At 38.8% G+C, this 20,445-nt stretch overlaps 1 protein-coding gene across 1 annotated transcript in view; it reads left to right on the top strand.

Moving 5' to 3' along the window:
- The window catches only part of MLIP (muscular LMNA interacting protein), a 113,429-nt gene that overhangs the window by 63,753 nt on the left and 29,231 nt on the right, over positions 1–20,445 (top strand). Inside the window, exons 6-11 of the mRNA XM_084262544.1 lie at positions 5,767–5,832; positions 5,914–5,997; positions 6,092–6,151; positions 7,812–7,856; positions 11,596–11,640; positions 19,003–19,128. Of these exons, the coding sequence (XP_084118670.1) occupies positions 5,767–5,832; positions 5,914–5,997; positions 6,092–6,151; positions 7,812–7,856; positions 11,596–11,640; positions 19,003–19,128 (426 nt within the window). The remainder of the gene's footprint in view (positions 1–5,766; positions 5,833–5,913; positions 5,998–6,091; positions 6,152–7,811; positions 7,857–11,595; positions 11,641–19,002; positions 19,129–20,445) is intronic.

Here is a 20,445-nt window from a genome sequence, read left to right as displayed (position 1 = left end):
CATCAGATCTCATAACTGATATGCTTGAGTTTGTAAAAACCTGGTGCTCTGCTCACATCACCTGTGCTCTGTTCAGAAAAATTCCAATTCAGGATATCTCTGGGCAGTTTGGACCACAACTTCCTTCATAGCCAGAAGAGCAAAAACTTGGTTTTAACAGATTTGTCCTCAGTACGGTCAGGCTCTTTTAGGGAGCAGCAAGAGTTAGCTGCTTGTCAGGGAAGGTGAAGCAGGAGCTGGTGTGACAGCAAGCCTGTCAGGACAGTGTCCTTGTCAGCAAGGGCACAGCTTCACAGTGCCTTGTGAAGTTGTGTGATAATGAGGTGGTGGTAACCATGGCCGGTCAGTAGTGCCATCACAGCCACACAGATTCATCGTGATGAGGCAAGTCCACACTGTGATAATGATCCCCTGGCTAGAAGAGGAAAGTGGACAAGTTTAATGTAGGCATAAATCAGAAGTTTAGCAGAAAGAATCAATTAACAATTAGAAAAAAATTTCAGAGACTGAAATGTTCTCTTTATCACAGAAATTGAGAAAAGAACAGGACACTTTTTGAGCACTTCATACAGCAATTCCAGTCAGTTCTGTGGTTTAAAGAAAAGGTCGGACTAGGTGATCACTGTGATTCCTTCTGGCCTTATTAACATTGAGACTGTGAGTCACATCTCTACTGACATACTACTGTAGTCTTGTATAGCTTCTATAGTTACATAGAAGTGATCACAATGTAATTCAAAATTACATTCTTAATCAGATAGTATTTAATAAGTAACGCATCTATTATTTAGATATTGTATTTGTCAAATATCTATTAAAAATCTTTCGATCAAAATAGATCACAGAATCGCAGAATCATAGGGATTGGAAGGGACCTTGAGAGATCATTGGGTCCAACCCCCCTGTCAAAGCAGCTCCCTAGCTCATATTGCACACATAGGCGTCCAGACAGGTCTTGAATATCTCCAGAGAAGGAGATTCCTCCACCTCCCTGGGCAGCCTGTCCCAGGGCTCTGTCACCCTCACTGTGAAAAAGTTCTTCCCCATGTTGGTGCAGAACTTCCTGTGCTCCAACTTGCAGCCATTGCTCCTTGTCCTGTCTCCAAAGACCGTTGAAAGGGACATCCCAGAACTGTTGGATGCCTTGGAACTGAAAACTCTGGTCCACAGCAAGGTCTATGCAAGGGAAATTTGGGTGCATTTGTCCAGATACACACCACCTCTGCATGCCGAGTGGGATGAACTTTCCTGATCTGGGCATCATTTTTATGACAAGGAAACCTGGTTATATAGACTTGTAGGGGAGAGGCCTTGCAAGTGTTTTGCTCAGACTTACCCCAGTCTGAACTGTGGTGAAACCAGGATGATGGCGTGTGCCATGAAGCGTACCTGCTTCACAGTTGAGGCTTATTGCACACTTACAAAATCTTCTGAAAAGCGCTAGGTATAGCTGTCTGTAAATTGAAGAAGTGCAAATGAAAGCACTGTTGACTTACCTGGCATGTATTTATCAAATAATTACAAGTAGAGAACTATAATTTCAATTTTAAATAAATGTAGAAAAAATCTGTTCAAAAGAATAAACATTTTAGGTTCTTGATTTTCTCAGTTTATGGCTATTCTTTACATCTTTTCTTGACACAATGCAGTTTGGCTAACTTCAAGAGAATCTAAAACATGTTTTCTTGATGACGTTACACTCCTAGGAAAACTCCAAAGACATAGTTGCATCTTACTACCTACACAGTGGACTGACAGCAGTGTGGTATATTCTCTTTGTGGAGGTAAAAAAGAAAAAAGCTGGGGGGGGGGGGGGGGGGGAAGATATTTTCCTCCTTATGCAGAAGAAAAATGAGAGTAGTTTTTTCTTTTCATGAAAAGAAAGAAATGCAATTTAGGAAACCCGGAAATGATCTCATATGTTGGAGACTCAGCTTTAAGTTCTTGCCCTGAAGTAACTCTTACCTATTCTGTTATTGAACATCTATCTGATCATGGCAAATGCAGATTCAAGTTGCTCCTTGTTCAACAGTTCTTCCCCACTTGCAGATGGTAGCTCTAACTTCTAGATAATTGGCTGCTATCAAGCATGTCAGGATATTTATGTACTTGGAAAACACTCCTGACAACAATTTGTTGAGAGCATTTTGATAAATAAAGTTTTTATCTTTCCCTAAGTACTTCTGGTGTGCATATAGTAGGTGAATTTCTTGCATCCATGTTATGTGTTCGTGTCCAAATGCTTCTCAAGGATAGAGACGAATACCTAAAAGTAAGAAAGAAAGGAAGTAATATGTGCAGCCATAGAGTGATAAAGGACCGAGTCATCTCTAATAATAACCAAGCATGCCAATGTAAGACTATGCTATAAGCTCTTTCTTTCTTTCAAACTTCTCGCAGCTTGGAGTATTAATTATTTTATGAGTCAGGTCTTTTCAAAAACATGTACCAGCAACTTCAAGGAATAAAGTTAAGGAGCTCATGGTATGTGAAGTCCCATTACACAGAGGAGTTGTTTGTTTGAGATTTTCCATATGCTGAGGGCTTAGGGAAAGATATAGATGAGAAATATGGAAGAGAAACAAAAGAAGAGGAAACTTCTTGGGTTTTGCTCAGCCTGAGGTTTTCACAATACAGTAAGAAGGAAGCTGTGTCAGATCCAGGTTACAATGTTTGGGTTTTTTTCCCTACTATTGAAGTGATTCATTGGTTAATGAAACTTATGTTCTATATTTTCTCTATGTTGCCAAGAGCTTTTTTTCTGCTAAAGAAACATTGGAGATCCTGTTTGGATCATTTACCAGTATCCTTTCAGCTCTGATACAGCTTTAGCAATGAAATAGCTTGGGGGAAGGAGGAGGGAAGGGTTGTAATCATCACTGACGTCAATGGGATATATGCATCACACCTCCAAAGTTGCCTTTTGAAAGGAAAAAAAAAAAGCAGTTCAGCAACTGACTACTTCATCTGAGAATTTACATTCTGTCACAAATACATTTTCATTCCCAAAATTACACTCTTCTTTTAAATTGTGGTCTCACTATTGATTTTTATCTATAATAAAAAAAAGTTAATGCCTAAATATGTTCCACTTTTGATGTTATTAGACTATCAGTGAGGAAGTGCAGCTTGAATACTGTTGATAGCGCTAATCAACAGTACTGTTGATAACAGTAATGTTTAAAATTAATCATAGCATTAATGCATGATAGCTCTAGTATTGAGTTCAGCAATGCTAGTTGTACTTTTTTAACCTCACATTTTTCTCTGTGTGGAAATGTAAAAAAAAGAAAAAAAAATCACTGCTGGAAAAAAATCATTTATGTTTTGAAAAGCTAACAACAGATTAAACAGAAACATTTTTCCTTGTAGAGGTGATAGGGGCACCAAGAATCTGGTCCTCTTTTTTGGAATTGTACTGCTCAAATAGAAAGAAAATAAAAAAGAAAGAATAAAAGAGATTAAAAACTGGTGAAAGAAACTAGATGAACCACTTTGAAGATTAAAATTTTCCCTCCCCAAAGGTTGAAAAAGGGAAAATACTGCAGCTTTCTCTAGCATGGGTCCTGCATGACAGCCATAGCTTGAGGTACTATGGAGCACATGATGCTGTGCTCACCTGACTTTAGTCAATGAAAGCTCTAAAATGCAAATATATGTGGGTTCCCAACTTCTACTGAAAATGTCAAATGTTTGGTTCTTAAATTATGCAGACTCTTGGTTCTAAACTGAGACTCATGGATGTGGCTGTAGCTCTTCTTGAAAGATTCCTCAGATGATAGTTAGTTGCTTCTTACCCCTGATTCTGTTCACCCTCTCCCAGTGCTCTGGTGAAGCGACTTTGAAACAGAAACACGTATCTTTACTTAACAATTACTTTATTATGTTCATTATCCTACTGATTTCTTGGGGGTTTTGAGAAGCTTAGCAACATCTCCATTCTGAACATGGGACTGATTAAAACTCATCTTAGTGAACCCACATTAAGATTCATCATCTTTACAACATGCTGCTTTGGGAATCCTGGCCCTAATAGGTACTGGAGTGACTCTTCTACTTCATTTTATGTTTACCAGGAGGATGTAATCTTAGCTGAAGAAGAACCAGGGACACCTAACTAGTGCAGCGCTGATCCCTTGCTATCTGAATCTATTCTACAGGACTATCTGTTGGCCTGAGAGTTTGGCTAGATAACACTGATGAGTTAGCAGAGATGAGAAAGACTCTTTATCTCTTCATCTTCTGTTTGCATTAATTTCTTTATGTCAAAATTAAGAATTCTTTTACTTTTTTCCTCTTGAACTCCAACTACTCTAAGGCCAACAGGTTTGTCTAAACCTGGAGGGGAGGGAAGAAATATGTTTGGAAGGAAACTACTCTCCAGTTTTTCTTACTATATGCTGTGATAGGAGACATGGTATTCATAAATGTGCTTCTGTGCAGGATAATTTGTGAATGGTTTTAAAATAACATCAAAAGTAAATTGTCATTAACTTTTCAGTCACACAAAAGAATGCTGCCAGTAGCTGGGAAAGGAGAGGAAAAAAATCACTCAGCAGAATTAAACTCAGAAATTAGACAATTAAATGCTCAGAATTAAACTTAAGTATGTGCTTTTATTTGCTTCTTTTTTTTTTTAAGATTCTATCCTTCCAGCTCCATGTATGTCTTCTGTAACTGGCAGCCCTGAAACCTCCCACACTGGGATCAGTCCATTCCCACTGAATCCCACAAGCATGAAAAAGTGCTTTATGTGAATTCTCTTTTATTCTCTTGTAATCATTTAATGCAAATAACTAGCAAAATGAGACTTCAGAAAACACAATGTGTTAAACAAAAACTCCACAAACGCTGCAAGTCCCTCCCCTGTAGTCCAGCCTCACACATCAGCAGGTTTCCAGAGCAATTTTTGGTCTCAGCATGGAGTTTATTTGAAAATTGCATCAAAACAAAAATGGGTGATGACAGTGACAGTGTGCCTTGTAGACTCTGGATGAAGATGAGAAGGGAACTGAGCACTGGAGTTTGGCTTTAGAGGGTGTTTCATGGGTTTTCTGATAAAGCAGAGGGTTCAGCTATCTGATTCCCACCATTCTCAAACCTGCTTCAAGTAGGGGTGTAGGAAAGCATGAGGTGTATCCCAGCACAAGAAGCTTTGGACAGATTGGGTACCTGCTTCGACCAGACAGGTTTTAATGTGGTGTCACATAAGTATTATGCAAATTTTGCTTTATACACCTCTGATTTCAGGCTAAAATTTTAAAACATCGAGCATGGTTTTTGTTGTAACACAGAATTGCCATTCACTTTAAATAGGAAGCACTTTTAAAAGAAAATGCCTGTTGGAGGAAAAGAAAAGACTCCCTGTGTGCTTGTACCCCTGCCTTGTTCACCTGCTTACAGCCAGAGGCTTTCCTCGGATGGTGCCCGGCAGGCCACCCTGACACCTCTGTGGCACACAGCGCACACTCACAGCCTCACATTTACTGCTGAAGAAGACGATGATTAAAATTCATAGGTTTTGATCTCTAATGGTAGAGACAATCCACCTAGCTTGAACAGTTTCTGTACCTGTCTGCCACCACCCTCTCTAGTTCAGAATCGCAAGTTGGTGAACCTTACTGAGTCTGTAATTTGTTCTTTTTTCCTCTTCCTGTGGTGAAACAGAAAGTGGTGCGTTTGAAAAGGCAGATTGCAAAATGTGTATGTTTGCCTGGTTGTTAAAATTTTGAGCTTGATATCACACCAAAATCTTTTAAATTGCAGGCATTAGAAGAGCCAGACAAGACTGCTAGTGTGACTGAAGGCACTGCTTTGGATACCCATTCAGAGGTAGTGCTGTTAAATCTCCTCCAAATCTCTATTTGAAAACAGAGAGCAAAGCTTAACTGAATGATGTGTCTTCCTTTTCAGATGTGCTCCCCTGCCCAGCTCAGACAGCAAACAGAAGAGCTGTGTGCTGTCATTGATCAAGTCCTACAGGACCCATTGACTATGGTAACTCATTTGTATGCGGGACTGACTTTTTCTCTGCCTTTCCTTCGTTTCTTGTCACTAATAAGCCTATTCTTTGTTGAAAATAATTTTCTAGCGTCGATGTGAATCTTCTCCAAGTTTCCTGCAGATGGGCACAGAGTCAGATGTTGGCAAGGTATGTGAATAATTCCAATTTTTCTTTCAAGTAGTTGTAAAGAAAATAAAATCACAGCAGCAAAGCCTATAGCAACAAAAATCTTCATTTAAGACATGTGGCATCAGTGGAATTTTCTGGTGATTTGAAAGAAATTGTAGGACAGGACTGTAGCCCTGGAGTCAGTGCAGTCTTTGTTGCAGGATGCCTTCCTGAAGTCAGTAGGAGTTATATTATGTAAAAGAAGCTGTTTACTGAAGTTCCAGAAGCAAGGATCCACAATAAAGAAAACTTTCATACCTTGTGTTCCATATTGCTGTCTCCCAGAGTTCTTCCCTTCTCACTACTGAGGAGGGCCTTAATACAGAAGACCTTCAGGGATTAGAATCATCATTCAGAACAATATTTTTCCCCATATTTTAATGGATTTTCAAATAATAAATTATTAAATGAATACCTAGACTTGTTCCAACTCCTTTCAACTCTGGCCTATCACAGGAGGGGGATGTCTTGATGCCTTCTACAACAATTTATCCCGAATAACTCTGAAATTCGTTGTGAGAGGCAGAACTTTCTATACTGGTGTTAAACTTCTGTTTTCACTTTATTATATTGGTGGGCATTGTGGGTTAAGAAAAGTGAGTAACAAAGGGAGGAGGTTCCTATATTCAGTTTGCCCCAGGTAAGTTTAAGTTGGTTTTAGTCACTAAAGGAGAATTAAAATGGTAGAAATCCAACTGGAAACAGGGGGAAAAAGATTTTTTTTTCAGGGGAATGCATCAAAAAGATAATTTTGAACAATGTTAAGACCACCATGCAAAACTAGGGCACAGAACCAACATTCCTGAGTGGGTATAAGCAATATACACTTCAAATTTCATTTTCATTTTTTAAATTATTTCTGTCAACCATCACATGGGGTGAATCAGGCTTCAGGCAGCTAGAAGATGGAAACAGAGTAGTACCTTAAAAAGTAGGCAGAGACTGTTGAGGAAATGTTTTGCAATGTCTGCACTGAATCCAAAGTAGTTAAAATGCTACTAATAAGTTGGAATTTCAAGCTATAGCATCCAAACCCTACTTCCTTGGGCAACAGAGAACTGAGCCTTGACCAAATTGAAGGCATCAGTTAGAAGTCATGAGATCAAATACAGGGAGCAAAAGGTGAGGTTAATGAGATGCAGCATAGGGACCATGCTGTTTGTGAGGACCTTGAAATGAGAGATAAGATTGCTTAAACTGAAAGTAAAAGAGACCTAGAGGAAGAAAAATGGTTGTATGTTCTAAGTAAAAGCCTTGGAAATATTAGTCAGATGAAAACAAGTTCTTGAAAATGAAAACATGGACAGAAGGAATTTCAGGTTATTTTGTGAGCAAATCTAAGTTAAATTTCATGAGCTAACCACACCTGTGGCTGTCTGCTAACAAACATTTTGTTATGAGAGTTCCACAGGGTGTGATCAATTTTTGAGCAGTAAAAATGAAATAGTATTTTCTATAGTAAACATACCAAGAAAAACTTCAATATACATTGTTCTCATGTGTCTCATGAGTTTTTCTGGAAAAAAAACAGTTTTTGTGAATTCCATCAATTAACAACTTGACACAATATTGAGAACGTCTTTCAGTTACTCCTCAAGGTAACATTTCTCTCTTAATGTATCTATCTATTTTGTACAAGGTGTCCACAACGCTGCAGAGAGCAGCTGGGCGTGAAACCAGATATGTAAGTACTTTTAAAATTACTCTGTATTTTGCCTGCAGAAATATGTCATTTGTCTAGTCTTGCTAAGCTACTGGGTGAGTCTTGCCACTGCTGTAAATCCATCATGACTGAAAACTTTTCAGTGTGGTGTCTATTGATAATTTTACCTGTTTGAATATGATGTTAAAATTCATTTATGCAGAAGCTTTCTTGTTGTTGTTTGCTTCAAGTATGGGTCAAGTGCTCAGCTATTTGACAAACAAACTCTTAAAGGTGCTGAAGGATGTATTTGTTTGGACTCAACCTGCACTGTAGGTGACTTACTTTGGTAAAAGTCCTTTGGTTCTTTCCCGTCCATCAGAGTTTGGGGTTGACTTTTCTTTCCAAGGTACAAAGCTGGCTGAAACTCCACAGTTCTAAGATGAACAGAAGCTGTTTTGCCATTTAGATGCATGTTCAACCACACGAAGAGAAGCTCTATATTGAGTCATCTGATCAATTTTTGAAATATTAAACCCATTTAACAATTTTATTCTCAGTAGCACACACAGTTACTGCAGGTTCCATATTTTACTTACAACTCATCTAGACGTGTGGTGTGAAATTTCTGCTTAGTATTCATCATTCTGCATTTCTATTGAACCTCAAATCAAAGCAGTGTGGGCAGAGCAATAGAGGCCTCCTAGTTTTATGCCAGCACAATCCTTGACTGATCAATTAAATTTTGCCTCTCAAATGTGATGTTATGCATATTTTATTGCATACTGTGATTTTTACTTGACAGATTGTGCTGGCTCATAATAATTAGAAAGGACATTGGAAGAGAGCTTTTCAATGAAATAAAAGAGTTAGTTTTTTTCAGAGGCAGTCTGTGAGAACAGAGTATATTTAATACCACTCCAGTGCATATCTATAGCTTTCAAAACTGTGGCTGACATATACCGTAAGTTCAAGCATCCAACTTCTATGCCTAGGGATACAGTTAGGTTTTCTTTGCTGGCATAGAGAATCACCCTAATAAACACTTCCTTCCCTGTCTCCTCTGGAACTTCTAGATAAATGAAGCTAATTGATATTTTAAAATATGTTTGGGAATAATGCAGGAGATTATGGGTATGCTAACCTTTCCTATACCTTGTACATGCACACTGAAATTTTTTTGTGTCAGAAAATGGATTAGACAACTGTGTTAACAAACTTTGTTCTCCAGGCTGCACTGTGGTGGCTGAACTTGGTGAGTCCAGGTCCTTCTGGACTCTGCCATCACTGCACTTTGCAGCAGAGCGTCCTGTGGAACAGCCAGGTGTCCCTAACGTCTCCCATTTGTCACAGCTCTTCCTCCTATCTTGCAAGGACATGCAAAGATTATTTCTGTCCTAGTTTATAAACCAGGAGGGAGCTTGTCCTCTGCCACTCAGAGCAAGGATGCAGAGGTTTTCTGTAGAGTTGCCTCTCCTTTTCCCATTTCACTTCTATCCCCTCAAAGTAAGCCACCTAACCCAGAAGGTGGCCCAGGATGCCCTCATCTCTTCATCCCACAGACAGTGGCACGCACTGCACTACCATCTTGACCGCTATGGAGAACCATCTGGAAGAGTGGTAGCTGATGTGGACCAAAGTAGGCAAGACAGTGTCCTAAGCATTAACTGCAAGAGACCTGTCCCTGAGCTCAACGTGCATGCTGACTTTTGTTGACAGGAGGAGATACAGTCCAAGAGGCAACATTTCTTAGTACAAGATGTCTGTTTTGAAACAAGGTGCCTAATTAGAGCTAATCTAGCAGTTTCCCTGGTAGAAACTAGGATCTAAGCATTGTATGGATACTTGTTGTCATAATAACAAATTGTGTTACCCCAGAAGGTCTGTGGTGTCTCATGTGAGCTATCTTGGAGTAAGGATTTTCAGGTAGCCTTTTTTAGCAATGCTTTTTTTTTGTGTTTCCAAAGTAGCCTTTTAATTAATGCAAAGGAATTAATTTTACTAGAAAGAATTGAAATAGTAATTTAGCAATATAATTTTCTTAATATTTTTCTATGCATTATGTCTGATACTGAGACATTTATTAGTATCAGTGTCAATATTGAGTGCCATAATATAGTTACTTAGCCACTGTATTCCCTTATAATTACTGTCACCAAGGAAAGCTTTCTTAACTTTAATTTGAAGTTGTAGCAAATTTATTAATTTTGTCATTTAAACTCACCACTGTTTTAAAATTAATTTCTCATGTTTAATTTTAATGATTAGTTTTTATTCTATTGTTAATTTGTTCTTGACAATTCTATTCTACAAAAATTCTTTTCTAAGTGCTATAGACAGGAAATTGAAAAAACGATATAATGTGAAGCAACTAAAATGCAGTCAAACATACAGAAATAAGTAGCAATTTTTTTCATCTCTGGTCATGTACATTTCAGCTAACTTCTTTCATATGAAATTTACTCTTAATTTGCACCACTTAAGTAACAGAATTTAATTCCAGCCACTTGTAGCTATAGATCATTCTGAAGTGCTTTGATGTTGTCAAGCTCACAACAAGCTTGGTCGTCACACTTGGTCAATGTCATGAAAGAGAGACCTTAGTAACCACTAGTAAAAACTCTAGTTTACTCTGTCAAGGGCAGAAGATGTACTTCTAGATTTAGTGCTAAATCTCAGCTGTCACTGTATGAGTGGAAAGGTTTTCTCCACCAGAGGCTGTGTTGAGATGTGAGCACTCACAGTGATGCGCATGACTGGCGATGACACTGTTCCCACCACTTATAGAAGAATAGAGCCAGCAGGTCCAGAGAGTGATTAAACATTTCTATTTAGCACTTGAAAGACAACATCTGGAGTTCTGTGGCCAAATCTCTGCAAAGTCTGTCATGAGAAAACAAGGGAAAAACAGGTTACTCCCTCTCCAAATGTGCTGGAATGTTTTTCTGCTTGAAACTGTGAGAAGATAGGGTTGAAAAAAAATCCAACTTTCTACAGGGGGTGCAGGCACTGGCTTGTCTTATACTGCAGCTATAACATCTAACCATTTTGCCACCATACTGTAAAAAATTCCACATTTTAGAATCTCAGGGCGTGCAAATCACACCTACATCAAGTGAGGGCATGTTATCTGTACAAAAGCACTGTGTTATAGGGAGGAACTCCTACAGAGTTTGAAGATGACCAACAGAAATCTTGAATCTTGCCACAGCATAGGCAAATAAGCATGTGGCAGGAAAGCATTTCACATACAAACACAGATACTTTGCATTTATCACATTTACTCTTGATCTCGAAAACAGAGTGTCTGCTATTCAATGTACATTCAGAAAAAAATGTAATGTAGGATTGTTCTGATTCTCATGTAAAGTCAGAAGGATAGGAGGGTTGGACTGAGCTCCCCATACAATTGATAGTGATAATAACATTGATCTGGACTTACTATCCATAAAATTTTAATGACAGACATTCATGTTTTATTGTAACTAGAGAAAAAATGGAACAGAAAATATTTTAACTTCCCTTACCAATCGCACATCACTGCATCAGTGGCAAAAGCATACTGCTGTTCATGTATTTTTCCTCTTCTTAAAACAGGCCTCAAAAAAATATAAGTGAAATGACAAATGTGAATGCATTACTTTGCCATCCAGGAACTGTTACCAGTGAAGCAGTGAACCATCATCAGTGAAAACGCTTATCCTATGGGATTTTTCTTCTGTCAGTGCTGTAATAACTATGACATTGTATGTAATACTGTATATACTTACCTTTTTTGCAGGCCAGCCTTTACAAATCGGCACCTATGATGACAGAGAGTCAGTTGGTATGTAAAGCACAGCTGTGCTGTGAGTTTTTCAAAATTTGCATGAGCACAAAATGTATAGTAGTTATTAAGATACTTCTCTGGAGTAGTAAGAGCTAGTTTCTGAGCCAACTAGTACTTCACTGCAATTGTAAATTTAGGATGTAGTTTAGTTTTTCCCTGTAAAATGTATCAGTGTTGAAATCAGGTAATTTCTTTAGCATTCATTCACTCAGTATGATAAAATCTATTTGCAAGTCTTTGCACTGATATTTTGGTTTTGCTCCCCTCAATCCTTCAGTATTACAAGCACGCTTCATCACCTCAGTCTTTTCGATGTGACGTTTATCCATAATTCAAAGCGCAGATTCCAGAGCAGGTCTCTGGGGAACTCTATTATGTGACTTCCCTCCACTGTGGAATTTATTCCAACCATTTTCTTCCTGTCTTTTAACTGGTCCACATGAAATATTTTCTTTTCCTCTGTAGCAGTTTCATTTCCTTAGTAGACGCTGCTGAAAGACCTTCAGCAAAGTCTTTGGGAATTCACATGCAACATAGCTGCACCTGCCCTGAAGTTTATAATCATGGTCATGCATTTAGGGACCTGGTGGGGAAAAAACGCAAGCACTGAGCCTTACATAAGACAATCTGTTGATGCTCACTTGTTTTCATCTGATGCGTGTTCCTAGATGCTGAAGGACTCTACATATGTCTGCTGTATCAACCAGCTTTCTTGCATCATTGACTCTTTAAATGGGGAAAGACTTATCTGGCATGAGTGACCTCTCAAAAGTCAATACCAATTATTTATCCATTTATGTACTAATTCTGATCTTTAGCATAGTTTTCTCCTACTACTTTGTACGTCTTGAAATGTCACACATAGTGATTTGTGATTCCTGGTCCTCTAGAATCCTGTAGCAAAAACTTCCCCTTAGTTGCCACTTCTCATTCTTCTGGTGATGATTATGTCTGAAATTAAATACCACAATTCATGATGTGGCAATTTCTTTACAACTTTATTCCTTGCACTTTATTTGCTCATTTTATTGATTTGTTCTCAAATCTCTCTCAATATGTACTTGAGACAGTTCCTCCAAATTGTTTCTTTGCCAGTGCGAGAACTTCCCTAAGTCTTCTTGAGGAAAGCTGAAGTGAGGAATTCATTTTCAGCCTTGGTTTTGTCTGTATGAATGTTTTTATGTCTTGATTATATCTACTGGCACCATAGACTTTTAGTTGTAAGGAAATGTATCAAGATTTTTTTTCTCAAATCATTGGCCTAACATAAGTTATTTTTATATTAAGGGCTAGGTTTTATTTTTTTCCCTTTTTGCTTTTTTTAATCTATTTTTCCCTTCTACATTGTATTTGAACACAACTTTATGTCATCGGAGCTTTTTCTTCATTCCTTTTTTTTGCCAGAATGTACTCATCTCAAACTTTTTTTATAAGATGATGTACACCTCTAAAACATTACTGTCTTAAGCAATATTCTTGTTACTTATAATGATTTCATGCTTTTGACAGCTCCTTTAATTATTTTTTTAATTGCTGATCTAATTATTTAACTATATATTTTATTTGATCTTTTAAATTGCGGTTGCTACAGTGGAATTCTTGTGTGTGCGGTTTTTTGTTCACAGTGTGATCTATATTCATGAATGATGATTCTTCAGTAGCACCATTTTTACTTAGGCATTTGGCAGTATATATGATTCAACCAATTCTCCCTTGATTAGCTCTACCAGGGACCAATTTATTTATGGTAACCAGAAATGTTGTATCTCTACCTATCAACTATGTCACTTTTATCCAATGGACAGATGAAGCACTGGGCATGCCACTGTGACTCTCATCAACAGATTTTCTACTGTTTTAAAAGATGATAATAAATGACTTATGATAACAAAGTGTAAAACCACACCCAGAACACCAACACAACACACAACATTTGCATTATCATTAACAACAACTTTTTTCTTTATATATAATGTAAATAAGGTAAAATTCACATTGGGCCAGTCTTCCCTGGTACCATTCTTCTGGGACTACTTAGTTGAGATATTTTAATTCTGCATCTATCATTTACAGTTTCTAGTGTGCAATGGAAGGATTTATAAAAGCCTATTTATATACAAAACCAGTGGAAAAGGTGTCATATGCCTAGAGCAAATACAAAATGGCATTTCTGTATTTTGTGAGCAGGTTTAACAGAAGACACAGTGTGGTTTTTTGCATGAAAAGGATTGTGGATCGTAGTTGTAGGGACTTGACGCTGGACAGAGGGGAAGTTCAAGCATTTAAAAAAAAGACAAACATGAGAGAAAAACAGGTGACAATCTTCATAGTCTGGTCCAAGAGTTAAAGCTGGAGTGTCTCAGTTAATACCTGACATATTATTATGGTTTTTTTCTTTCTATTTTGTTTTTTTTTTTTGTTGTTGTTGCTCTTCTGGGGTATTTTAGATATCACTAGGCAGCTTTAAGTATTTTTTCCCTAATTAATTCATTTTGAAGCACATGTATTACTGAGGTTCCTCTATTTCCTGCATTTAAAGCTATTGAGCCCTAAGCTCCGTGAAATTAATTGAATCCTGGTTAAAAATCTGACACCTCAAGAATTATGGCATGATTGTCCTAAAATAAAATAATGCTAAATTCAGCATCTTTTATGATCCACTTCATGTCATAATGACATCAAATACAGCATAGTTGTCAGATGCAGCATGAAACCAGTGGTCACGGATGCAACTACTCACCTAAAATATTTTCATGGCCTTTGAGCACAGATGAATGGCTTCTTGAAGGAAGTGATTGCCTTGGGTCTACATCTATACTTTGTCGAGCATCAAAATGCAGGCACTGCATAAGTGAAATGTGTCAGTTATACTGAGGAGTGGTCTGTACAGAGCCATCACACAGCAAAGAGGGAAGTGACAGAAATTCCTGATACACCAAAGGAAAATGTGAGTGAAGGGAACTTAAATGGGCTAAAATAGCTTCCTAAAGAAGGGAAGGAAGCAGAGAGTCAGTACTAAAGGGCTTGCCCCTTGCCTCCTCCTTGCCACCAGCCTGGACATCAAGCAGCGCCTGGCAAACCTGCTCTCTTCTGGTCCCCTTTCTTCACACTGCTCTCATGCCAGTACTCATTTTAGGTTTGTTTTAGTTTGGCACGGGGACAGTGGAAAGCATGATACTGTATAGTATCAGACATCAGGTTGAAAATTCATGTTTCTTGAAATGAAAATATTTCATCATGAACAAAAATAAAGACAAGCTGAATGTCAAACAGGTGACTGTCTTCCTTCTCCGTGCAATACCTGCTGCTAATTCAGCATGGTTGTGGAGAAAAAAATTATCCTTCCTTCCTAAGCTTTCAAAGTGGTGTCAAGAATTTACTACTTAGACATAGGAAGAGGAAATCCTTTTAAGCACAAGTACATGCTTTCACACCTTAAATGTACTGAGGGAGAATTTCATTGTATACACTGCCTGGAATGTGTTATTGCATTTTTGCAAGCATAAAGCCTCTACAGGGGAAAATAAACTAATGTGTTCAATAACATAATTCCCTTTGTGAAGACTATTTTGTGGCAGAAAAGAAATTCATGGGGTATATTTGAACATCAGTCACAGTTCAACTAGACAAAGTGTCTATGTTTGTGGTGTTAGGGCAAAGAGCATCTTTTTTGCTGACAGTGGAAACTGTAATGCTCCTTCATGACCTTGGAGGCTCACTACTGGAAAGCAGGTGCTTGCAGCAGTGTAGAGGCCCCTCGAGTGACTCTGGCTTCTCAGTGCTGACAGAAGATGGCTCCATTGGCTGGCACTTGCCCCATCTGCCTCAGGGTCCCTTTCCCTAAAATTAATGATTTTGTCAGAAAAGACTGGGAATGGTTCCTCTCAGTGAGGGAATCCTTTGGTTAACCCATCTGAAGCAGAAGACTTTGAAGACTGCAAGAGACTATTTGTACAGAAAAGTTGAAAAACAAAGACTATGCAGGCACACAGATAAACTTGGTGCTTGCTCTTTGTTGGGCAAGGTTGCGTGGACTCAGAGCAGAAAGGAAAGAAAGAGGGCATCAAACTCTTTTATCCCAAGGCTAGCTCTCCTGATTTGTTATGTATTTTTATCTGATCGTGTCATAGTTTTGTTAATCATTTGTCCAGTTGTCACGGATGTGCTACTTCAAACCAGCACTGCACTGAAAACATCTGAAAAACTCAGCTTCTTGTTAAACATTAAGAGACAACCTTCTTGTTTACAGGAAAGCTGTTCAGGTACCCAGAACGATTTAATGTCTGTGTAGTGACACAGAGCACAGCAAAGAATGACTGCAGTTGTTGCCAGCTATCAGGAAATGTTCTGGGCCTACATACTTTGGGGATCTCTGAATACTCTGGATAAGGGGAACTGGTAGTGGGTCAGAAGGGAGAAATACAGGACTCAGAGGATTTTAGGCTTGTAGTGAGAGGAATGAGGTTGCAGCTGGGACCTTACCAGTTTCAGCAAGCTGTCATAATAACGGGGTAAAAAATTTACAGGTGACCTTGTCCATACACCTGCCAATGAGAAGTCAATTATGACGTTTGAGGCAAATATCACACAAGGGTGTTAATGTCTGTACTGCGTATCGAGAAGTTCCCTGGTCCAGTCTATCACAGAATCACAGGGGTTGTAAGGGTCCTCCAGAGATCATTGAGTCCAACCCCCCCTGCCAAAGCAGGTTCCTTAGGACAGGTCACACAGGTAGGTGTCCAGACAGGTGTTGAATATCTCCAGAGAAGGAGACTCTACACCCCTCCTGGGCATCTTGTCCCAGTGCTCTATCACCCTCACTGTGTTAAAGTTCTTCTGCATATCCGTGCGGAACCTCCTGTGCTCCAACTTGAAGCCATTGCCTCTTGTTCTGTCTCCACAGACCATTGAAAAGAGGCTGGCCATTTCTCCCTGAGTCCCACACATTAAGATATATATAAACATTAATAAGATCCCCTCTTAGTCTTCTTTTCTCAAGGCTGTATCCTCCTGTTACTGGCTGTGTGCTGGGCCAAAAGTATGCCAAGGAGCATTCTGGTATTGTACCAGTACAGCTTGTGTTTTCACCCTGCATAATTTGCTGATATGACAAATGATGCTATGTGATGGCAGCCCATTGCTACTATAAGAGCCGTTATAGTTTTCCAGCACTGTTGTAGGAAGACCAACACTTTCCTTAGCAAAACTAAACCTTAGCTTGCTTCTCAGCAGTGTCAGTTGTGCCACCTGCTCTCAAAGAGAGTTCAAGTTTTTTGTCTCGGATCAAAGATTTTATATAGCTTGTCAGGGAGCTAATAAATTATTTCAAATTCTAGTTGCTGGCAGATATCTGCCACTCTGTTAGCAGAGTCAGACATAAACATATGACTCAGTAAGCACTTGAGAGTGCAATGTTGTTTGGAAAATGCTTCCTTAAAAGCATTTCTATAGCAAGCTTTTGGAAGAGCCTTCCTACAGAAGGAGAGTAGCTTATCCTTGATGATTTCAGATTCCTCAATGGGCTTTTAATTGCATGGTTACATGGTGTGGAGGAGTGCTAGAAGGCCACAGGTCCTTTGTCTACATAATGATGGATTGATAACAACTGTATCTTTCTTTTCATTTTTATATTTACCTTTGTATTGAAAGCCAGGAGTCTTTCACTTTTACAAACTCTTCTCAGAAATCTTGGAGAAGAAAATAATTGTTCTATGGAAAAAATCCTACAAAAAATAGTCATGAACTATGGACAGTAAGTTCATTAAATGAACACCACATCTTTTGTTGACTTTCTTAATGAAAAAGTTTAAGTTTTTAATGCAACTTGGCAGTCACTATTCTTTTAAAACAGTTAATATCACCTCCATGGATTATATTTTGCTTTCAGTTGAATATATTTCTTCTTACTCAATAAGGCAGGTGAGAGGGTCTCAATCTGTGGAAAGGAAGGAAGGACAAAACACAAACCTGAGGGAAGATACTTTGCAGCCTGTGTCTTGCTCTTCTCAGATGTGTTGTAGTCCTTTCACCTCTGCTGCCTTGCACTTGTCCCCTGGGCATAGCTATGTCCTTTACCAGTGCAGAGGCAGAAGCTCAAGATGTGGGGACATCTCCTGCCTCCTGTACCTTTCCCCTCTGATGTGCACACCTCTTGCTCTGCCCTCTCTGGTGTGCACATCCTCTTGCTGGATGCCTGCAGATTTTGTTTTAAAGTGATCCTTAACTCAGTTCACTTCAGTTTAGGCTTACTTTCATAGTAAACTTCTTTCATAGTAAGATGCTCTTTTTTTCCAGACATATTGCTCTTGTAAACAGGCAGATTTTATTATTAAATTTACGTAGTCTAAATCTTAAAAAATAAATGTAGTGGTGAACTAAGTGTCTTCTCTGCATTTTTATACCATGCTGGGTACTGAGGATGGGGAGCTATGGCAGTACTTATTTTTTCATTTGTAACTGGGCAAGCTGCTTCTCTGGGCTACAACCACAGAAAGAGCTCAAAAGCAGTCCTGTTTTTATCTGTATCAGTTGTGACAATGACTACCCATTTTCTATGGGGTAGCTGTGGCAGAGAAGAAAATAATTGAGTTATTGAAAAGTTTAAATTCAATTGCAGGCAGCCCCCCTACCCCCGCCATTACTTTAGGACTTACCAAATTCCAGTGAGAATGTATACATTTTTCATCCTTTGCCTATTGAACAAGTTGTCTGTTTTAAAATTATCCCCTAGCCTCCATTTAGAGTTTATGCCACAATCCATCATGTCAGACTTTACCGTAAGAATTTGGAAAATCACAGATGTACTAAATTGACAAGTTAATAGTCCATTTTTTGGTTGGCTGGTAGCTAACCAAGATTTTTTTTTTCTTGATTAAATAATTTGATTTGTCTGAAATGAGGGGTATCACACATCTGTGCTGATTAAATTCTCTAAAACTGTACTTTTACAAGTGAGCTCTAAAGATACTGTCAAAAGCCAGCATGCAATTACTGCTATTATGGACCAGAAAGACTTTCCCCTAATACGTCGCTGCCTGGGTATAAGTTAACAGCATCACGTTTCCCTTCCTTTGTTTTTGCAGTTATGGTTTTGAGGAGCCCAGAACAGAATTTGTTTGCAGCATGAAAGCAGATGTATGGCTGTGCATAAAATGTGATTTGATGAACTTATCAAGATGCACTGAAGAGCTAGAAAAAACATCCAGCAAACCCCACAAGCAAGAGTTTGACAGCCCAGCATCTCTTTCTGTGTCAGCAGCAAACAGATGTCAATGATGAGGTTGTGAAATATTCTTACTGCAATGTATTTTATTTTGTTTTTCTTCCATCTCTTTTATCTGGGGTGTGCTATCGGTCAAGACAAAACCTGGTGTCATCCGTCCTGTGCTGGTGAAAGGAAAGAGTGCACAGCAGAAGGAGGAGCCCTATCAACCCAATCCTTTTAAAAAGTACCTTGAAGAAATCAGTGATCAAGATATTGAGCAGGTAAGTAACTCTTTGAAGAGTTTTGTAGCCTCAGCTAGATTCCTTAAGGATGATGAAATAATCTTAGATCCTTATTTTTTCCTGGTATCTTGTTTTTAGCAAAGTTAGGTGATTCTCCAAGGGGCAGCTGGCTCCTGGAGGACACTCTCTGGGCTGGAGATGGGCAGCTGGGCTTTCTACAGGGACATTTTTGTGGTGATCTAAAAATGTCTATGTCAAGGAGATGGTCTTTTAATAATGTCCATAGGAAACACTAAACAAAAGTGGAAATCGGGTCTTGCTTCTTAAGCAGGTGTCTGGATCAGATCTACTAGGGAGAGTTTCCTCCATTTGGGGTGCAGACCTGGGTTCCCATTAAAGAGAAATGAGGACAGCAAGGACTGTGTAAGGTTCGCTCTTCCCTCTCCAAGGGAGACCGTGAAGGATCCCCAGTGAGTTTCCATGTCATTCCCCAATGCCCCCAGGTCCATATTTGGGTACCTCCACAGGTTGAGGGGACTGCTTTTCTACTACCTGTGAGGGACATTAACAGGCAGCCTATGGGACAGCAACAGTGCTGTCTTCTCCCACAGACCTCTGTGTAAAAACACATCCACTGTGCAAAACCATGTCCTGAACTTTGCTGAACTGTATGAGACGTTATTTCAGAGGACTCCCAGATAAATGATTGTATCAGCCTTTTCTTGTGCATTTGTGTGCACTGCTGCAAATTAAACCTTAACTGCAATACATAACCTGAATATACTTGTAGGAACTTATTATTAACTGAGCCAGTATGTTCTGAATTGTCCATCTGGATGGTGGTAAAATGAAGGCAGAAGTCCTCTTGCCAGACACAATATAAATAAAATACCTTACTGATTGAACTTCTCATATTTCTATGCCTCTCTAGCCACATTAGAGAAAGACTTCAGCAAAGGCAATCCTCTCTTCTTCCTTTTATGAGTGAATTTTTAAAAGATTTTAATTTTAGTTCTTTCCATTCCTCCCCATACCTCTGACTTACTGAAGGACATTCCTGGAATTTCCCGAGAATAATGCAGCATTACAAACAGAGAAAGATTTATTTGTAGCGTCGGTAGGTTCCAACAACATGTATGTCTGGCATCAGAAGGTTTCTCATTCTATAGGTATCTATAGACTGTAGAGTTTCTGTAAAAATACAATGATTATTTACATTTTGTCTCTGAACTTTTGAGGTTGACAGCGAATATTTGACTTCAGAGACTACTTGTGAGTTTATAGTGAGTTTTTATGCTTTAACTTACTGAAAACCTTCTGATGCCTAGGCACCGCTGCCATTTGGCTGGGATGAAA

This window comes from Gallinula chloropus (assembly GCF_964237585.1).
Source record: "Gallinula chloropus genome assembly, chromosome: 3".
NCBI lineage: Eukaryota > Metazoa > Chordata > Aves > Gruiformes > Rallidae > Gallinula > Gallinula chloropus.
The sequence above is the reverse complement of the archived record's forward strand: the minus strand, read 5'-3'. Positions and strand labels throughout refer to the sequence as shown.